The 15,741-nt window shown below is 37.0% G+C and overlaps 1 protein-coding gene across 3 annotated transcripts in view; it reads right to left on the minus strand.

The window, feature by feature from the left end:
* Window positions 1–15,741, minus strand: part of LOC126483771 (venom dipeptidyl peptidase 4-like) — a 555,240-nt gene that overhangs the window by 22,255 nt on the left and 517,244 nt on the right. For all 3 annotated transcript variants that reach the window (XM_050106923.1, XM_050106922.1, XM_050106924.1), the window contains exons 10-11: window positions 10,401–10,636; window positions 6,103–6,328 (exon numbers count right to left, since the gene is read on the minus strand). In XM_050106923.1, coding sequence (XP_049962880.1) covers window positions 6,103–6,328; window positions 10,401–10,636 — 462 coding nt within the window. The remainder of the gene's footprint in view (window positions 1–6,102; window positions 6,329–10,400; window positions 10,637–15,741) is intronic.

The raw sequence follows: 15,741 nt of genomic DNA on the forward strand, positions 1-15,741 counted from the left end.
GGTCAGTTGGCCCGGGCCTTGTATTCCATGATTTTCCTCTCTTCCTGTAAAATCCTGCAGTCTGGCGAGCAAAGTGGAATGATGCTCTCTGCAGTTGACACAGATGAGAGGTGGGGCACATGGATTTTTGGGATGTGATGGACGTCCACAGTCTCGACATATGACACTGGAAGTACAGCGGGATGACATATGGCTGAACTTCCTGCACTTACAGCTTCACATTGGGGGAGGGATATATGGCTTGACATCACAGTGGTAAATGATCACCTTGACCTTCTCAGGTAAGGTGTCACCCTCAAAAGCCAAGATGAAGGCACCGGTGGCAACCTGATTATCCCTTGGACCCCGATGGACGCGCTGCGTGAAATGAACACCTCGCCCTTCTAAATTGGTGTGCAGCCCGTCATCAGTCTGCAAAAGAAGGTCCCTGTGGAAGATAATACCCTGTACCATATTTAAGCCCTTATGTGGCTTGATGGTAACAGAAACATCTCCCAACTTGTTACAACTGAGTAAAGTCCGTGACTGGGCAGAGGGTACTGTTTTTATCAAGACTGACCCAGAGCGCATTTTGGACAAGCTCTCCACCTCCCCAAACTTGTCCTGTACAAAAAACTGTGGCTTCATCAAAACATAGGAGTCCCCATCAGTTCTCATACATACGAGGTACCGGGGTGAATAAGGTTCGCTGGCATCCTTAGACTGTCGTTTGTCACACGGTGTGGCCAGGGAGGGGAACGACTTAGGATCATACTTCCTTGCATTGTACTGAGACTTGGAGTGCTTAGAGACTGCTGGTGTTAGATCACCAGCAAGTGATGACATGGCATGCTTCATCACGCATCATCCGCCCTGATGCCACCCGCTCCGACCAGGGGCCCTCCCCATGAGTGCCACCCAGCCGCAGCAAAGGCTACATGGCAGGATGGCCATTGCTGGGAGTCCCAATGCCCCAGGGTGACGAAAATCTACTCCTTGGCATACATGGGGAGTTAACAGCGCAGATATCAGCAGAGTGACCCCTGTGTTGTCAGGGGGCTACAACCAACAGGGTACATGGAAGGTCTACCACAATGGACTTGCTATCATGCTGAATATGAGGTGCAAAGCATTCCATGGTCATTGTTGGCACAGAAAACGACACTGCATACTGGGTGGAGGATAATTCACCCAGGAAGGTGTCCTCACCCAAGAGATGGAGGATGAGCGGGACTGCAATGCCTCGACAATTAAGTGGGCTAAATTTCTCAATGCACGATGGACACTATGCATCATGTAAGGTGCCCTTCCGCAGTTGGCTCACTCTTTGGGAAAGTTTTGAAAAATGGAGGTCAAACCCTACAGGGGATCATCACATAAAGGTCGAAAGGTGTGAGACTCCTTTTAGTCGGCTCTTATGACAAGCAGGAATACCTTGAGCCTATTCTAACTCCCGGGCCTGCAGGGGGACCACTCTTGTGTTTTCTGGTCCAAATTACTTGTCATGAAGTTGCATTGTTCATGGTTATTTATCATACATTGCTACCAAAATATGTTCTCCATTACTGTAAACCATGCTTACTGTTGGGTGGGCTTAAATAGTGGTGCCCATAATTGGAGGCAAACTGCTGAAACTGATGGATGGATTGCTTCAGCTCTGTTATAGGGCTTGTCATTACACACTGTTGTGGCATGAGAGTACTTATCTCAGCTGCTTCTCTCTTGGGAAAAATGTTCACTGTGCTGTGATATGTGGGCAAGGCAGAATTAATGCTGTTTTTGTTGCACTGAATGGGCTTCATGTTCATATTTGACAGTACAACAAGCTCCAAAATATTTATGTCCTCATGGCATTTGCTAATTTTATCAGCAATAGCATGGAATAATTTGCCGTTCATTGCTTATTGTCTTCATCTGTATTTCTGCTGTTTGTCAAATTGCTGTTTGTGGACAGGCATGAAAGTTCTTAGATAGGGTAACCAATTATGTGGGCTTCTACTTTATCCACATAAATAATTGCATTAGCTTTAGAATGTACAGAATCAACTTTTTGTCCTCTACAAATGCACACAAGAATGTTTGTTAAAAGAAGCTAAAAAGGAAACGTGCTGAACTTAAATTATTTCAGCAGCAAAGATAACAAATGTCAGAGAGTTCACATGTGATTAATTCAGTAATATATTATAATATAATATATAGAATTAATTTGACTGAACTGGCATAATGTTTAATTCACTGAATCATGTGATATTGTAGTGGATACCAGTTTGTTTCTTGATCCCATGATAGTTTATATGTTGCTGTTTAATGCCCGAGACATATAAAAGACATTTATGTAAATAATTTATGATCTACATAACTGTGTCTTTATTTTAACATGCTGGCAGCATGTATAAGGTTCATATAGCTTTACTACATTTAGAAGATTATGAGAAGTTTGAAGGAAAAGAAGAAGGATGGAAGGAAGGTTAGGGCTAATATATTGTCAACAACTAGGCCGTTAGAAGTGGAGCACAGACTCAGAGTGGAGATGAGTAGCAAATAAAATTGGCCATGTCCTTTTCAAAGGAAACATCTTGGTATTTGCCAGCAATTTAGGAAAACTATAGAAAAGTTAAATCTGGAGGGGTGAACATTGATTTGAACCATCATCCTCCCAAATGTGAATCCAGTGTCTTAAACATAGCACCACCCTTCTTTGTGGATATTGCATTCATTCACATATGGGCAAATGACATATTGTGTCTCAGGGTGTAGGTATATTATTAAAATGGGATACAATGTATTACATGTTCTGAAATTTGATTTCGTTACTGTAGTGTTCCCAGAAGATTACGAAACAAGAAACAAGGTGAGTGAGGATGAACTTGTAGCTTGAAAAATAACAGCCCACCTAGACAAGACTTATAGCTGTTTTCTTCATTGTATGGGTACTGTGCAATGATCAGTCCTCAGCTATGTAACAGCACCTTTTTCTAGTTTGAAAGGCATATAAAACTATTCACTAAGGATGAAGATTAATGAATTTTGTTCTTTCATTACTACAACATCTCAAAATATTAACCAAAAATGTATGTTGACTTTTTGATTGCAGTAGGCTTCAAAGTTGACATACACCCTTTCATGTGCTGCACTGAACAAATAATCAAAAATCTAGAAAAAGACAACAGCGTATTAGGAATAAATTTAGATCTCTCCAAAGCATTTGACACTGTCAATGATGGCATTCTTTTAGAAAAACTGGAAGCATTCATGGGACAGGGAAAAAGCGGTTTGAATCATACCAACAAAACAGAATACGAATTGTAGGACTACTCCAACCACAAAATAAATTTAGTGTCCGATGCAAAAATGTGGAAATAGAGTGCCGCAAGGCAGTATTCTAGGTCCCTTATTGTTCCTTGTGTATATAAATGGCTTTCACACCTCAGATGGAGTAGCAAAGGCCATACTATTTGCAGATGACACTAGTGTGATAATAGGCGCACCAAAGCAAATGCTGCAAACAACTACTGATCAAGTAATTAAGAATGTCCACACTTGGTTCAGTGCAAACTGGTTGACATTAAATACAAATAAAACAAATTATATGCAGTTTGGGAAAAATGTATCAAAATGTAAATCTTGATCTGTTGTTGGGTGGCAAGGCCACAGACAGAGTGGCATCAACAAAATTGCTGGGGATTCATGTAGATTAAAATCTTAATTTTAATGATCATGTAATGAAACTTGTGCAGAACTTAACTCAGCTTGTGTTGCTCTTAGGTTTATTGCAAATGTTTGTACTGCAGAGGGTGCCAGGATGGCATATTTTGTCTATTTTCAGTCTCTTGCAACATACGGAATAATATTTTGGGGTTCCATCACTTGCTGTCTAAAACAAATCTTTCTGTTACAGAAGAGGGCTATCTGAATAATAGCACACAGTCATCCACAGACACAATGCAAACCCTTACTCAACAGGCTTAAAGTTCTAACAATACCTTCATTATATATATATACAAATGTGTTTTATATGTTAGGGCACACCTTGCAGATTTTCAGACAAATGCCAACTTGCATAACTACAATGCTCAAAATAGCACAGCACTCCATACTCAGCAAACAAAAAGAACACACACACAAAGGTGTGTGAGCCATATGGGTACAAAACTCTACAACATACTGCCAGCCAACATCAGAAAGTTAGAAGATGAAAACAGATTGAAGGTAGAATATAAAAAATTTCTACTTGAACAATGTTTTTACTTGGTAAATGATTATTTAGCCCAACAAATAATTCTGATAAAAAATCATAAATATGTATTTTATGAGTGGTTTCATTGAGTGTATTAGAAATTATTTTTTAAAGTTAAATAAATGGATGTATTTTCCAACAAGTTTATAGACAGTTTTCAATATAAGCTTTAGTCCACTGATTGAGACCACCAGTGACCAAAATGTTGAAGTAGTTGACATCATGAAATGGTCACATACTTGGAAGAATTTGGGTGAAAATAACTTATTTTTTCAGCATTTTGTGGTTAGACGTACACTCCCAAAGTAGTCACTAATAAGAATATCTGTTTTACATAGGACAAATATAAATTCTATTTGTAATTTTGTTTGATAAATTGTTACTGCTATCACTACTAATATTGTTTGAGACCCAAAAAATTAAATATAGTGTAGATGAAAACTTTTAATGGGCTGAAACAACAAGTTTACAAAAAATAAAAATATGGCTTTTCTTTATTGACATTTCAATCGTCCTCTCCCTAAATACATTCTAGCAGGGTGCCTTGGCTGTGCATCAAATAGGCAATGTTTTTTGTTGATATTACTGTGTATTGGCCGCTGATGGATCTTACGGGTCTTATGGTTGTGGTCAAGGAAACTTTTTCATTCCTGAAATTTTGTCCAGAGTTGCGTTGGACATCTTCAGAGTTGCTCCTGGTTCCACTGGGTCTTACTGACTGACAGGTTGGACATCAGAGAGCAACATAAGTTCTGTGAAAAAGGGGTATGATAGAAGTTTACATGTGATTGGCCAAGATAATCATTGTCAGAGATAAAACTAATCTATCAAACTCTCATCTGTCAAAGATAAAACTTATGTAACAAATCTGTAGAGCTGTTGTCCACGTATTACTATGTTTCATGGGTTCTGGGAAGCACTCAGATCCATAAAGGATAAATGCCCTCCTCTGCTGGCAAGTGGAGTACATAAAATTCTATGCACTTGTGGTAAGGTCTACACTGGAACTATCAAGGAAAGCATGAATATATGGCTGAAGGAACTTGGGAAAGTAGAGAAATCAGCTGCTCTTCAGCAGGGAAATAATAAAGTGAAGTTTTCCGAAATCACAATTTTATCTTCAATGACATACTATTATCCATGGCTATACAGAGAAGCCATCAAAATATATAAACATGAGGATAATTTTAACAGAAAGTAGAAGCCATGAAACTAGTGATACATGGATAGTAATTCTACAGAATTGATAGATAAATTTTCTCTTTGACAGATGACAGTACAACAGTTAAGTTTTATCTTTGAGGAGAATTACCTCTGCCAGTCCTGAGTAAGCTTCTACGAAATGCATTTCCCGCAATATTTACAATACATCCTCCAAAGTTCGACACATCAGTTGGCAAGACGTACTGGAACCAGGAGCACCTCTGAAGATGCCCAACACAGATCTGGACAAGACATTGGAAACGAAAAAGTTTCAAGGACCATGGCCATACAACTTGGAAAATTTGCCAGGAGCTAATCCAAATGACCATAAAAGCCTTGATTGTATGATCAGTACTGTGTATGTTGACAACAATATATTTTAGTCATAGGGAATGTATTTAAAACATGTTCATTTCTTTTATATATAAAAAAAGTGAAGACACTGCTCAAATTATGAGCATATGGAAATACTGAAATGAAACAGCAAAAAATAAGAATAATAAAGTAACATTATTTAAAAATCACATAGATAGAATAGTTTAAGAGATATTTAAAGACAGCAGTTAGTGGATGAATATGTGTAGTATATCATTAATTTGTATATGCCTGCTCCAGTTAGATCGTTTATTTTCAAGTAGATATTGCAAAAAGAATAATAATATTTCAAAGGCTCAGACACAAACCTTGCTGTAAATGCTAGCTTCTGGAATGTCAGGACCAGCACAATTTAACATGTAGTATGAATTTTTCTTGCTAAATGCCGCCTTGTTGTACAAGCATAATTCATTGCCATCTCTCGTTTTGGCATTGCACGATAAACACTTTGGCAGTTCTCTTGCTTCTGTGCTATCTGAGACACTGTACAGATGTGAAACTCCAGGATCTTCCTCTTGATTTGCCAGATAAAAGCTGCAAAAATGAATATAAAAGACTCCCTTTGAAATGTGAATTTTTCTGTATTGCTAATATTGCAATTATTACTATTTTAAGTACTTTCACATTAAATGTTAGATTTCCTAGTAAGATGTTGAACAACAGGCATCATTCTTTTATGTAACACAATTCCTAATAATATTTGAATTCAGTAATACTGCTTTATTTTTGTACTTGTTGGTGTCTGAATTGAAGGAGTTGGTGAAAGACTTTTTGAAAACTGCTTTCTTTGTGGTCCTTTTTCCCTCTAGAAGATGATCCAGATAATTTAAAGACACTGACAGTTAGATGATATGTTGAAAATGTTGGGCACTCAGAATGTAACCAATGTGATTTTAAATTACTGTTGTTTGGCAGATAGTACTTTGTGTTGTTGTAAAACACTAAAATCTGTTTTTGTTTATCTAGCTAGGCCTTGTAACTCATAATTTTTAATTATTCTCTCAGCAGCCTTCGAGAATATTGCCAGTAGTATATCTTCAGTCTCCCTTATATTCTTGGATAGGTACTCAGTTGTGGACATTTACAATGTGGCAGTAACTATTGTTTACTGTTTGCTTCTCATTATTTGGCAGTTATCTGCACAAAAATGAAAAATTGAGAGAAAGGCAGACTTTATGACATGTTATGCTTTCTTCAAAGAGCATAGGAGAGACTTGCTTGTCCAACTTCTTCATTTTTTCAAGTTATTTCAAATCCAAGAAACTGGAATGATTCACACTCATTGGAACTGAAGTGTAACTTACAATTTGATGATTATTGCGCTCCATCAGTATCCAAGTCAAGTCAGTGACAACAGATGTTTCTGCATTTCTACATCTACATGTACAGGGTGTTACAAAAAGGTACGGCCAAACTTTCAGGAAACATTCCTCACACACAAAGAAAGAAAGTATGTTACGTGGACATGTGTCCGGAAACACTTACTTTCCATGTTAGAGCTCATTTTATTACTTCTATTCAAATCACATTAATCATGGAATGGAAACACACAGCAACAGAACGTGCCAGCGTGACTTCAAACACTTTGTTACAGGAAATGTTTGAAATGTCCTCTGTTAGCGAGGATACATGCATCCACCCTCCATCGCATGGAATCCCTGATGCGCTGATGCAGCCCTGGAGAATGGCGTATTGTATCACAGCCGTCCACAATACGAGCACGAAGAGTCTCTACATTTGGTACCAGGGTTGCATAGACAAGAGCTTTCAAATGCCCCCATAAATGAAAGTTAAGAGGGTTGAAGTCAGGAGAGCGTGGAGGCCATGGAATTGGTCCGCCTCTACCAATCCATCGGTCACCGAATCTGTTGTTGAGAAGCGTACGAACACTTCGACTGAAATGGGCAGGAGCTCCATCGTGCATGAACCACATATTGTGTCGTACTTGTAAAGGCACATGTTCTAGAAGCACAGGTAGAGTATCCCGTATGAAACCATGATAACGTGCTCCATTGAGGGTAGGTGGACGAAACTAAAATGAGCTCTAACATGGAAATTAAGCATTTCCGGACACATGTCCACATAACATCTTTTCTTTATTTGTGTGTGAGGAATGTTTCCTGAAAGTTTGGGTGTACCTTTTTGTAACACCCTGTATATCTGTGCTCCACAAGCCAGAGGGGTAAATGGTGTAACTGAATAAATTTTTCCCCCTGTCCTTATCCATTTGCAACTGGTGTGCAGGAAGAAATATCATTGGTACCTCATGTCTGTATTAATCTAATTTTGGCCTCAGGGTCATTACATGAGACAGAGGACAATATAGGTTTTTTTTACTTGTTCTGGAATGTGGGCCCTTAGAATTTAACACAACACACAGTGAGTGCCTTTCTTGTAGGTTATCCACTGGAGTTTGTTGAATGTACCTTTGATACTCTTGCACAGATTACTCAAACCAACCTGAAGTTCACAGGTCATCTTGGGTCTTCTCTATATCTTTTGCTAATCTTACTTGATAAAGCTCCTACATTTATTATTGATTGATGAAAAATACTGAAGAATTAGCTGAATGAGGATTTTGCAACTTTGTTTCAGGGGAGTACCCAGCAAAGAGCAGGGGAAGTGCTCCTCCTCCCTCCCACCTCCCTCAAAGAAATTATTGTCTTTGTAAAGGAAGGATGGAAGATTAGGATTCAGTGCTTGCAATTACATCATTAGAGATATAGGGGCCTATCAATGATGGGTTTTCCCCACTTTTACTATCTTCTATGTCAGGAACCTTCCTCACACGCGTTCTACAATGTTTCTGAATTTAAACCATAAATCATCCAGTAACTACTACTCAGAGCTGCTATTTTTCTGTGTAATTCTCAGGAGATTTTCAGTTACTTTGTTTTTGCACTTCTTAAGCATAAATACCTTCCTCCTGTTCTTAAATTTTTATTAAATACTAATAATGAATGATGCCATAATACTCTCGTGGTGATGGCCCTTCATTACAGCCACTGAATTGAAGAGTTCAGGTACATTTGTTGCCAGAAAGTCTCCACTGTTCCTGTGTGCAGCAACTACATTGGCTTAAAGTTTAAATTTACAAAGAAAAAGTAGACAACTCAATTTTATGCTTACTTTCTGATATATAACACAATAGCTTAGCTAGTTACTTGTGCTTGTGCTGGGAGATCAGCTAAGTTTCACTCATGATGGAAAGGAAAAGTTCCCTTACAATCTTATTTCACTGCTCTACTGATTCTTTCAATATAGCACTATATGAAATCGTTTTCTTTGGCAGATATTGTTAGATGCACATGGTTTGTTTGAGTTTTTAACCATATCTCTTTTTTCAGTACTAATCAGACATTTATATTGATGAACTGGCCTGTAATAATTTTTGTTTTATTTACACTTATTCTTTTCCATTACATTTCTGATCTTGTGTTCTAGGTGACACGAATTATTTACATCTACACATACATCCATAGTCTGCAAATCATGTGAACTGCATAGCAGAGCTACTTCCCATTGTATCAGTTATTAGGATTTCTTCCTGCCTCATTCACATATGGAATGTGGGAAGAATAGTTTCAATCCCTATGTGCATGCTGCAATTAGTCTAACCTTATAGTGTATTCCTAGATTCATCATATAAACCTGGTTCTTGAAACTTTGTAAGTAGGCTTCCTTGGGATAGTTTGCATTTAACTTCGAGTGTTTGCCAGTTCGTTTTCTTCAGCACCTTTGTGACACTCCCCTGTAAGTCAAACACACCTGTGATCATTCATGCTGCCCTTCTTCCTCTATGAACCAATGGACCAAAGCATGCCACCCAATTTACCTATGTCTGAACCTATGTGATCATTCCATTTCATATCCCTACAAATTGTTACACCAAGGTATTTCTATGAGTTGACTGATTCCAGTTGAGACTCACTGATAGTGTAATCATAAAATAATTTTTTTTTTCATTTTGTGAAATGCACAATTTTATAATTATGAACATTAAAAGCAATTTACTAGTCCCTGCACCAAACTGAAATGTTGTCAGAGTCCAACTAAATATTTGTGCAACTTTCTTCAGACAGTACTTTGTTGTAGATAACTGCATCATCTGCAAAAGTCTGAGGTTACTGTTAATATTGGATATTGACACCAATTAATCCTTTGGGAGATTAGAAAATTGGCCCTGATGAATTAAATTCATATAGACTCTGTTTCCAGGAACACAGGTTATTCAGTTATTAATTTATTCTGTGATATATGTACAAAACAGACCTAAGATGAAAAAACAACAAATTGCTATACAAGGTGTCAGCAAAGAAAATGACATACTTGTTTCCAACAATTAATTTTGTCTGTAAGGTCATTAATACATAACTTTGTGTGTGTGTGTGTGTGTGTGTGTGTGTGTGTGTGTGTGTGTGTGTGTGTGTAAGAATGAATGAGATAGCTGTATAGAGTCACAAACACTGACTCCACTTGTCAGGTGGTGGAGGAATTAATAATTTATATCATCAATGAACCATTCTGTATTTCACTCCTATGTAGCTATTTAGCCTGACACAATATAATGACTTGTATCAAATAATGTAAATGATAAAAATCTTACATGGTTCTTGTTGTTGTGTCCCAAGCCAGAATTTCCGTTACCACAAATTTTCCTGTAGTTAGAGCTGTCATTTTAGGAGGAACAAAATTTCTGTCTACTAAAGTTATGTGGCGAAAGGCACCATTTTTCTCATCTTCCTCTTGTGGCAATATTATAATCATTTTATCACCATTATCAGAAAATTTAGGTGGCACAAAAAGGTCTATCCATCCTTTAGGTTCTTTCATTTCTAATACCTGAAACAAAGAAAACATTGTGTTATTAATATGTATAACGCAATATAACTTCATTGTTCCACCACAGCAGCAGTTCAGATGAAGTGAGAATGAATGAATGACTGTACTACTAAACGTAAAATATTGTAAAGAAAGATGAAGTAGTACATAACACATGTACAAAATTTGGAAAGAGATCGTAACTTTTGAATTTACAGATTTTTATTATTCAAAAACAGAAGACAATTATATGTACAGATAAATCAATTCATGACTTTACTCACCAAATAGAACTGAGGAATTTTTAGGTATGGGTCAAATATTCACCTGTGTGCTTACAGTGTGTAAGTGGGTAAATGTCCAGAATAAAAAAATATGAAGATCCAAGATTCAGTCCTTTGACAGTCTTAGGGTTCTTTAATTTACTTATTGCTTCTTTCAACTCTGCTAATGCTTTGTATGTATGAAAAATTTTAGGTTGCACCATGGTTTAAATTCCACATGTATGGTCCGCATGTAACAAGCTGGATAAGGCAGTTGGAAGAGCAGAAGAAGGCAAAAGCAAAACCTAGCAAGGCACTGTGGTATTAAAATTCAGTCTGAGTTGAAGGAAGCTTTAGCTTAATTGCGACTCAAAACGTAGAGGAGATATTTAGACACAGAGGGCACAAAAAAGAGACTGCTAAACATGTGAGCTCTTTGCCAAAACGCCTTCGTCCACTGCAGTCTCTCTCTCTCTCTCTCTCTCTCTCTCTCTCTCTCTCACACACACACACACACACACACACACACACACACCACACACTTATACACACATGACCACCATCTCTGGCCAACACCTCAGTAAAAAAAAGTATAGAGAGGCCTAGGCATGGATACAGTAAGAAGGTTGGTTCAAATGCATATGATCTGAGTACATATGCAGAGACAAAGAGGCTTACAGGCTAGACTAGCATGGAACAAGTTAGTCTTCAGTCTGAGAATCACAACAACAACAACATGAGACAAATATACAGTAGTAAAAAGGAGAAACAAGTGAACTTAAAAAGACAAAAACCAAATAAATACAACAGAAATCACAAAATATGGAAGAGAGAAGTGTAGAAAAAGGATTTATGCAAGTTGAAGCCAGGTGGACATGGGAACCAGATACATGGTGTACATAATATTATTATCTGAAAAGTTCTGCGAGACTGGTGCTACTAGGAAGGATCAAAATTTCCGACATGATGTAGCAAAACTGAGATGTAGCTCTACAGCTTATTATCTACAACTGTATTTGCATTAACACTACAGATTATCTATCTCTAGGAGGATACTCTTTTAAGTTTTTGGAAATGAAGACTAGATGGTACTAGTGTGACATGACACTGCCATTGTTTTAAAATTTCTAATAGTTAAAACAACTGTAGCTCAGAAAGAAGCCATGTTGTTTGCTTTCAGTGAGAATTTAAAGAAACAGTGTTACGAAAAAATGGAATTTCAGCTAAAGGTTTTCATTGGATAATTGTTTATGATATTCATACAGGCTTACCTCAACAACAAATTGCTTTTGTTAATTAATCATCTTCAGAAAATATTATTTACAATTGGCTTGCAGAATTTTTTTGTGGTCAGGAGTGTGGCAATGATGAATTTTGTGAAGACCAACCAGATCAATTTTTATTCAAAATAGAAACACGGGCACTGTGTGCAGCACTACTGAAGAGGATGTGTATGGGACTTGCTACGAGATAAAACATCCTTAGGCATATCGAAGATACAGTACATTCAATTTTGAATGAAAATTTAGCTGCGAAAAAGATCTGTTCCTAACAGATTCCACACAATTTGATGAAAGCATAAAAGACAGGCTCAAATCAGTTGACGAACAAAGTTCTCAAAAAATTTGAACAAGGAAATGCAATACAACGTTATAACTGGAGACAAATATTTGATTTATTCTTATGAGGGTGGGGTGCTCTGTGATAAACTGAAACCAACAAAAAGGGTTCATTGAGAAAACTTCTTGTCTGTTTGTTTACACTAGCATGTCACAACTATTGTTTTAGAGGATCAAAGAACAGTTAATGCTGAATGGGGCACAACTATTTGTCTGCCAAAAAGCATCAATGAAACCCAGAAAAATGGGTGAAAATGTTGCTCAGTTCTTCTTTATAATGATACCAACTGTCAAACAACATGTCAAACAATTTATTATTTGGAGGAGGGAAATATTAATTAAATGTCATATTGCCCATATTCATGTGATTTACTGCCTAAAAACTTAATTTTGTTCCATCAAACCAGACATGAGTGGACACTAATTTTCATTACCTAAGCTGTTGAATCCTTCTAAAGCTATATTTTTAAGATACCAACATCAGAGTGGAAAAAATTTAACCAGGATTTGTTCAAATGCATGCAAAAGTGTTTAAATTTAAAGGTGAATATTTTCAGAAAGGATGTAATGATTTGTACCAAAATAATACATAAAAACTTAAAATGTGCCCTTCTATCCACCATTCATCTTTACCAAGAGCTTAATGATTGTCATGCCAACACACAAATCTAAACAATGGTTGTAATTAGTTAGTATACTTTTTGATGTAATAAGGTTGAAGCAAGCAATAGGAGAGTGCATAACACAAGCATTGCTGAGGGAAATGTCACAATCACAACCATTAAATTCTGAGAGGGTTGGGTTGGGTTGTTGTGTGGGAGGCAACAAGACAGTGAGGTCATCGGCCTCATCAGATTAGGGAAGGACGGGGAAGGAAGTTGGCCATGCCCTTTCAAAGGAACCATTCTGGCATTTGCCTGGAGTGATTTAGGGAAATCACTGAAGACCTAAATCAGGACGGCTGGATGCAGGATTGAACTGTCATCCTTCCGAATGCGAATGTGCTAACCACTGCGCCACCTCACTCGGTGAAATTCTGAGAAAATAGACTGAGGAGGTGTGGGGCCTGGCTAAAATGTCAAATATGATATGAGGGTTTGGCAAACTCTGTGGGTTAGTTGGGGAGAATAGTATACATGGTGAACTTAATCTTCAAACACAATTTTGAGATTGTGAGGTCGACTGATGTAGTTCAGACCAAGATAGATTTTTTTATGCTTATGGAGCAATTAGAGTGGCTACTTTTTTATGTGAACTGACTTACTGTAGGCAGTGAATCATAATCCATATAGAAGTATTACCACAGATGAGTAGGATATAAGGCAAGGAATATTTCATGTGGAATTTGTGGCAAAAGGTAACACGTCTATTGATGTACAGAAACGGTCTTCAGCTAGATGGAAGCTAACTCAAAAGAAGGTGGTATGGGCTCCAGGAAAGACAAAATAAATCTTATTTATGAAAATTAATTAAGTTGTTGTAAGAAATATGAGAATTCAGGTTCGTCATGAATCCTCAAGATGTATTTGTACAAGGAGTAGGAAAGGAGTTGGTGACTCCTGAACTTCAAGAAAACCACCTGCAAGTTGCCAACAGGATATACATGAAAACACTGTATGCCTAACACAGAACTCTACATAAATGAATAGTACTGCAACAAAGATCTTTGAGAAGCTTTTTTACAATGGACTGCTACAGTTTATTAACAAAAACTCTTTGCTGTCAAATCATCAGCATGGTTTTAAGGCAGTCAAGATCCACAACCACAGCAGTCTACTAATTACTGCATGCAATCCTAAAAGCTATAGGTGAAAAAGAAATGGCTACTCGAATCTTCTTTAACCTATCCAAAGCATTTGATATCACAGATCACTGTATTCTATTATATAAATTGGAAAGAAAGGAAATTAGAGGTATTCCAAATGAGTGGCTTAGGTCATATCTTACTAACCAACAACCAAAAGTTGTTCTTAAACTGGATAAAATCCCTGGAAATGTTACAAGAACAACAACATTCACATCAGAAAAAGCTACAGTAAAATATGATTGTGACAAGGGTTGACTTTAGGTCCATTCCTCTTTTGTTTCTATATAGATGACCTGAATGAAACTGTCCATGACAAACAGAAAACTTTATTTGCTGATGTCACCTGTATTTTGATTACAGGATTAAATCAAAAAGACCTTCAAACATCTATACATACATCATTGCTGGAGCTAACACACTGGTTTGAAAAAAATAAACTTATCATAATCACCGAAAAAATGGCAGCCATGAACTTTTCATTTATCCCACCCTAAGCAACAAGATGACCACTCACTGAAAATGAATAGCGAAAGCTTAAAATTGGTTGATGATGTGAAATTCCTACGAATAAATCTGCAGAGTGACCTAAAATGGAACATACATGTTAAAGTTCTTACAGCTAAACTGTCATCAGTCTGTTACATAGTATGGATACTTAACTCAAGCTGTAACAGAGAAACAGTAACACAAGAATATCACACACACTTCCAGTCAGCAGTTAGGTATAGAACAATATTCTGGGAGAATGTACCTCATAGTCAAGCCATATTCAAAGCCCAAAAACAAGCTATCAGAATCATATGCAATGTAAAGAAACAATATTCATGTCACCCTCTTTTCCCAACATGGAAGATACTGAACACTCCATGCCTGTACTTATTTGAAATTATAGTTTTTACAAGAGAATATTTAGGAATTTTCAATGCAAATTAACAAAACAACTCTGTGCATAGTCATGGAACAAGAAATGGCAATAACATCCATGTCTCCTACACCAGGACGTCAACCTATCAGAAAAGTGTTCTTCGTGGAGGTATGTAATTGTATAATCATGTTTGTAACAACATCAAATTATGAAAGGAAGAAAGCTTGTTTTTTTCAAAAAGACCTTAAGTCATTTCTGATGGATTGCAGTTTTTACTCTGTAAATTAACTCTTCAGCAATTGAATTGAAACCTTATAATGTAAAATCATCAAACGTAATGTAGCAATCATGTGTATGATAATAACATAGTCATTTTATTTTATATCAGACTTGTGATAAAGTCTGTTATATATGGAAAAGTAAAAAAATTGTGTTTGCATCAGACTTGTCACTTACACACAGACACACAGACACACACACACACACACACACACACACACACACACAAAAAATAACAATTTTTCACCCAACAGTTTATTGCAGTTCCCATATTATGCAGAAATTATTTAGTT

This window comes from Schistocerca serialis, chromosome 6 (assembly GCF_023864345.2).
Source record: "Schistocerca serialis cubense isolate TAMUIC-IGC-003099 chromosome 6, iqSchSeri2.2, whole genome shotgun sequence".
Classification (NCBI taxonomy): domain Eukaryota; kingdom Metazoa; phylum Arthropoda; class Insecta; order Orthoptera; family Acrididae; genus Schistocerca; species Schistocerca serialis.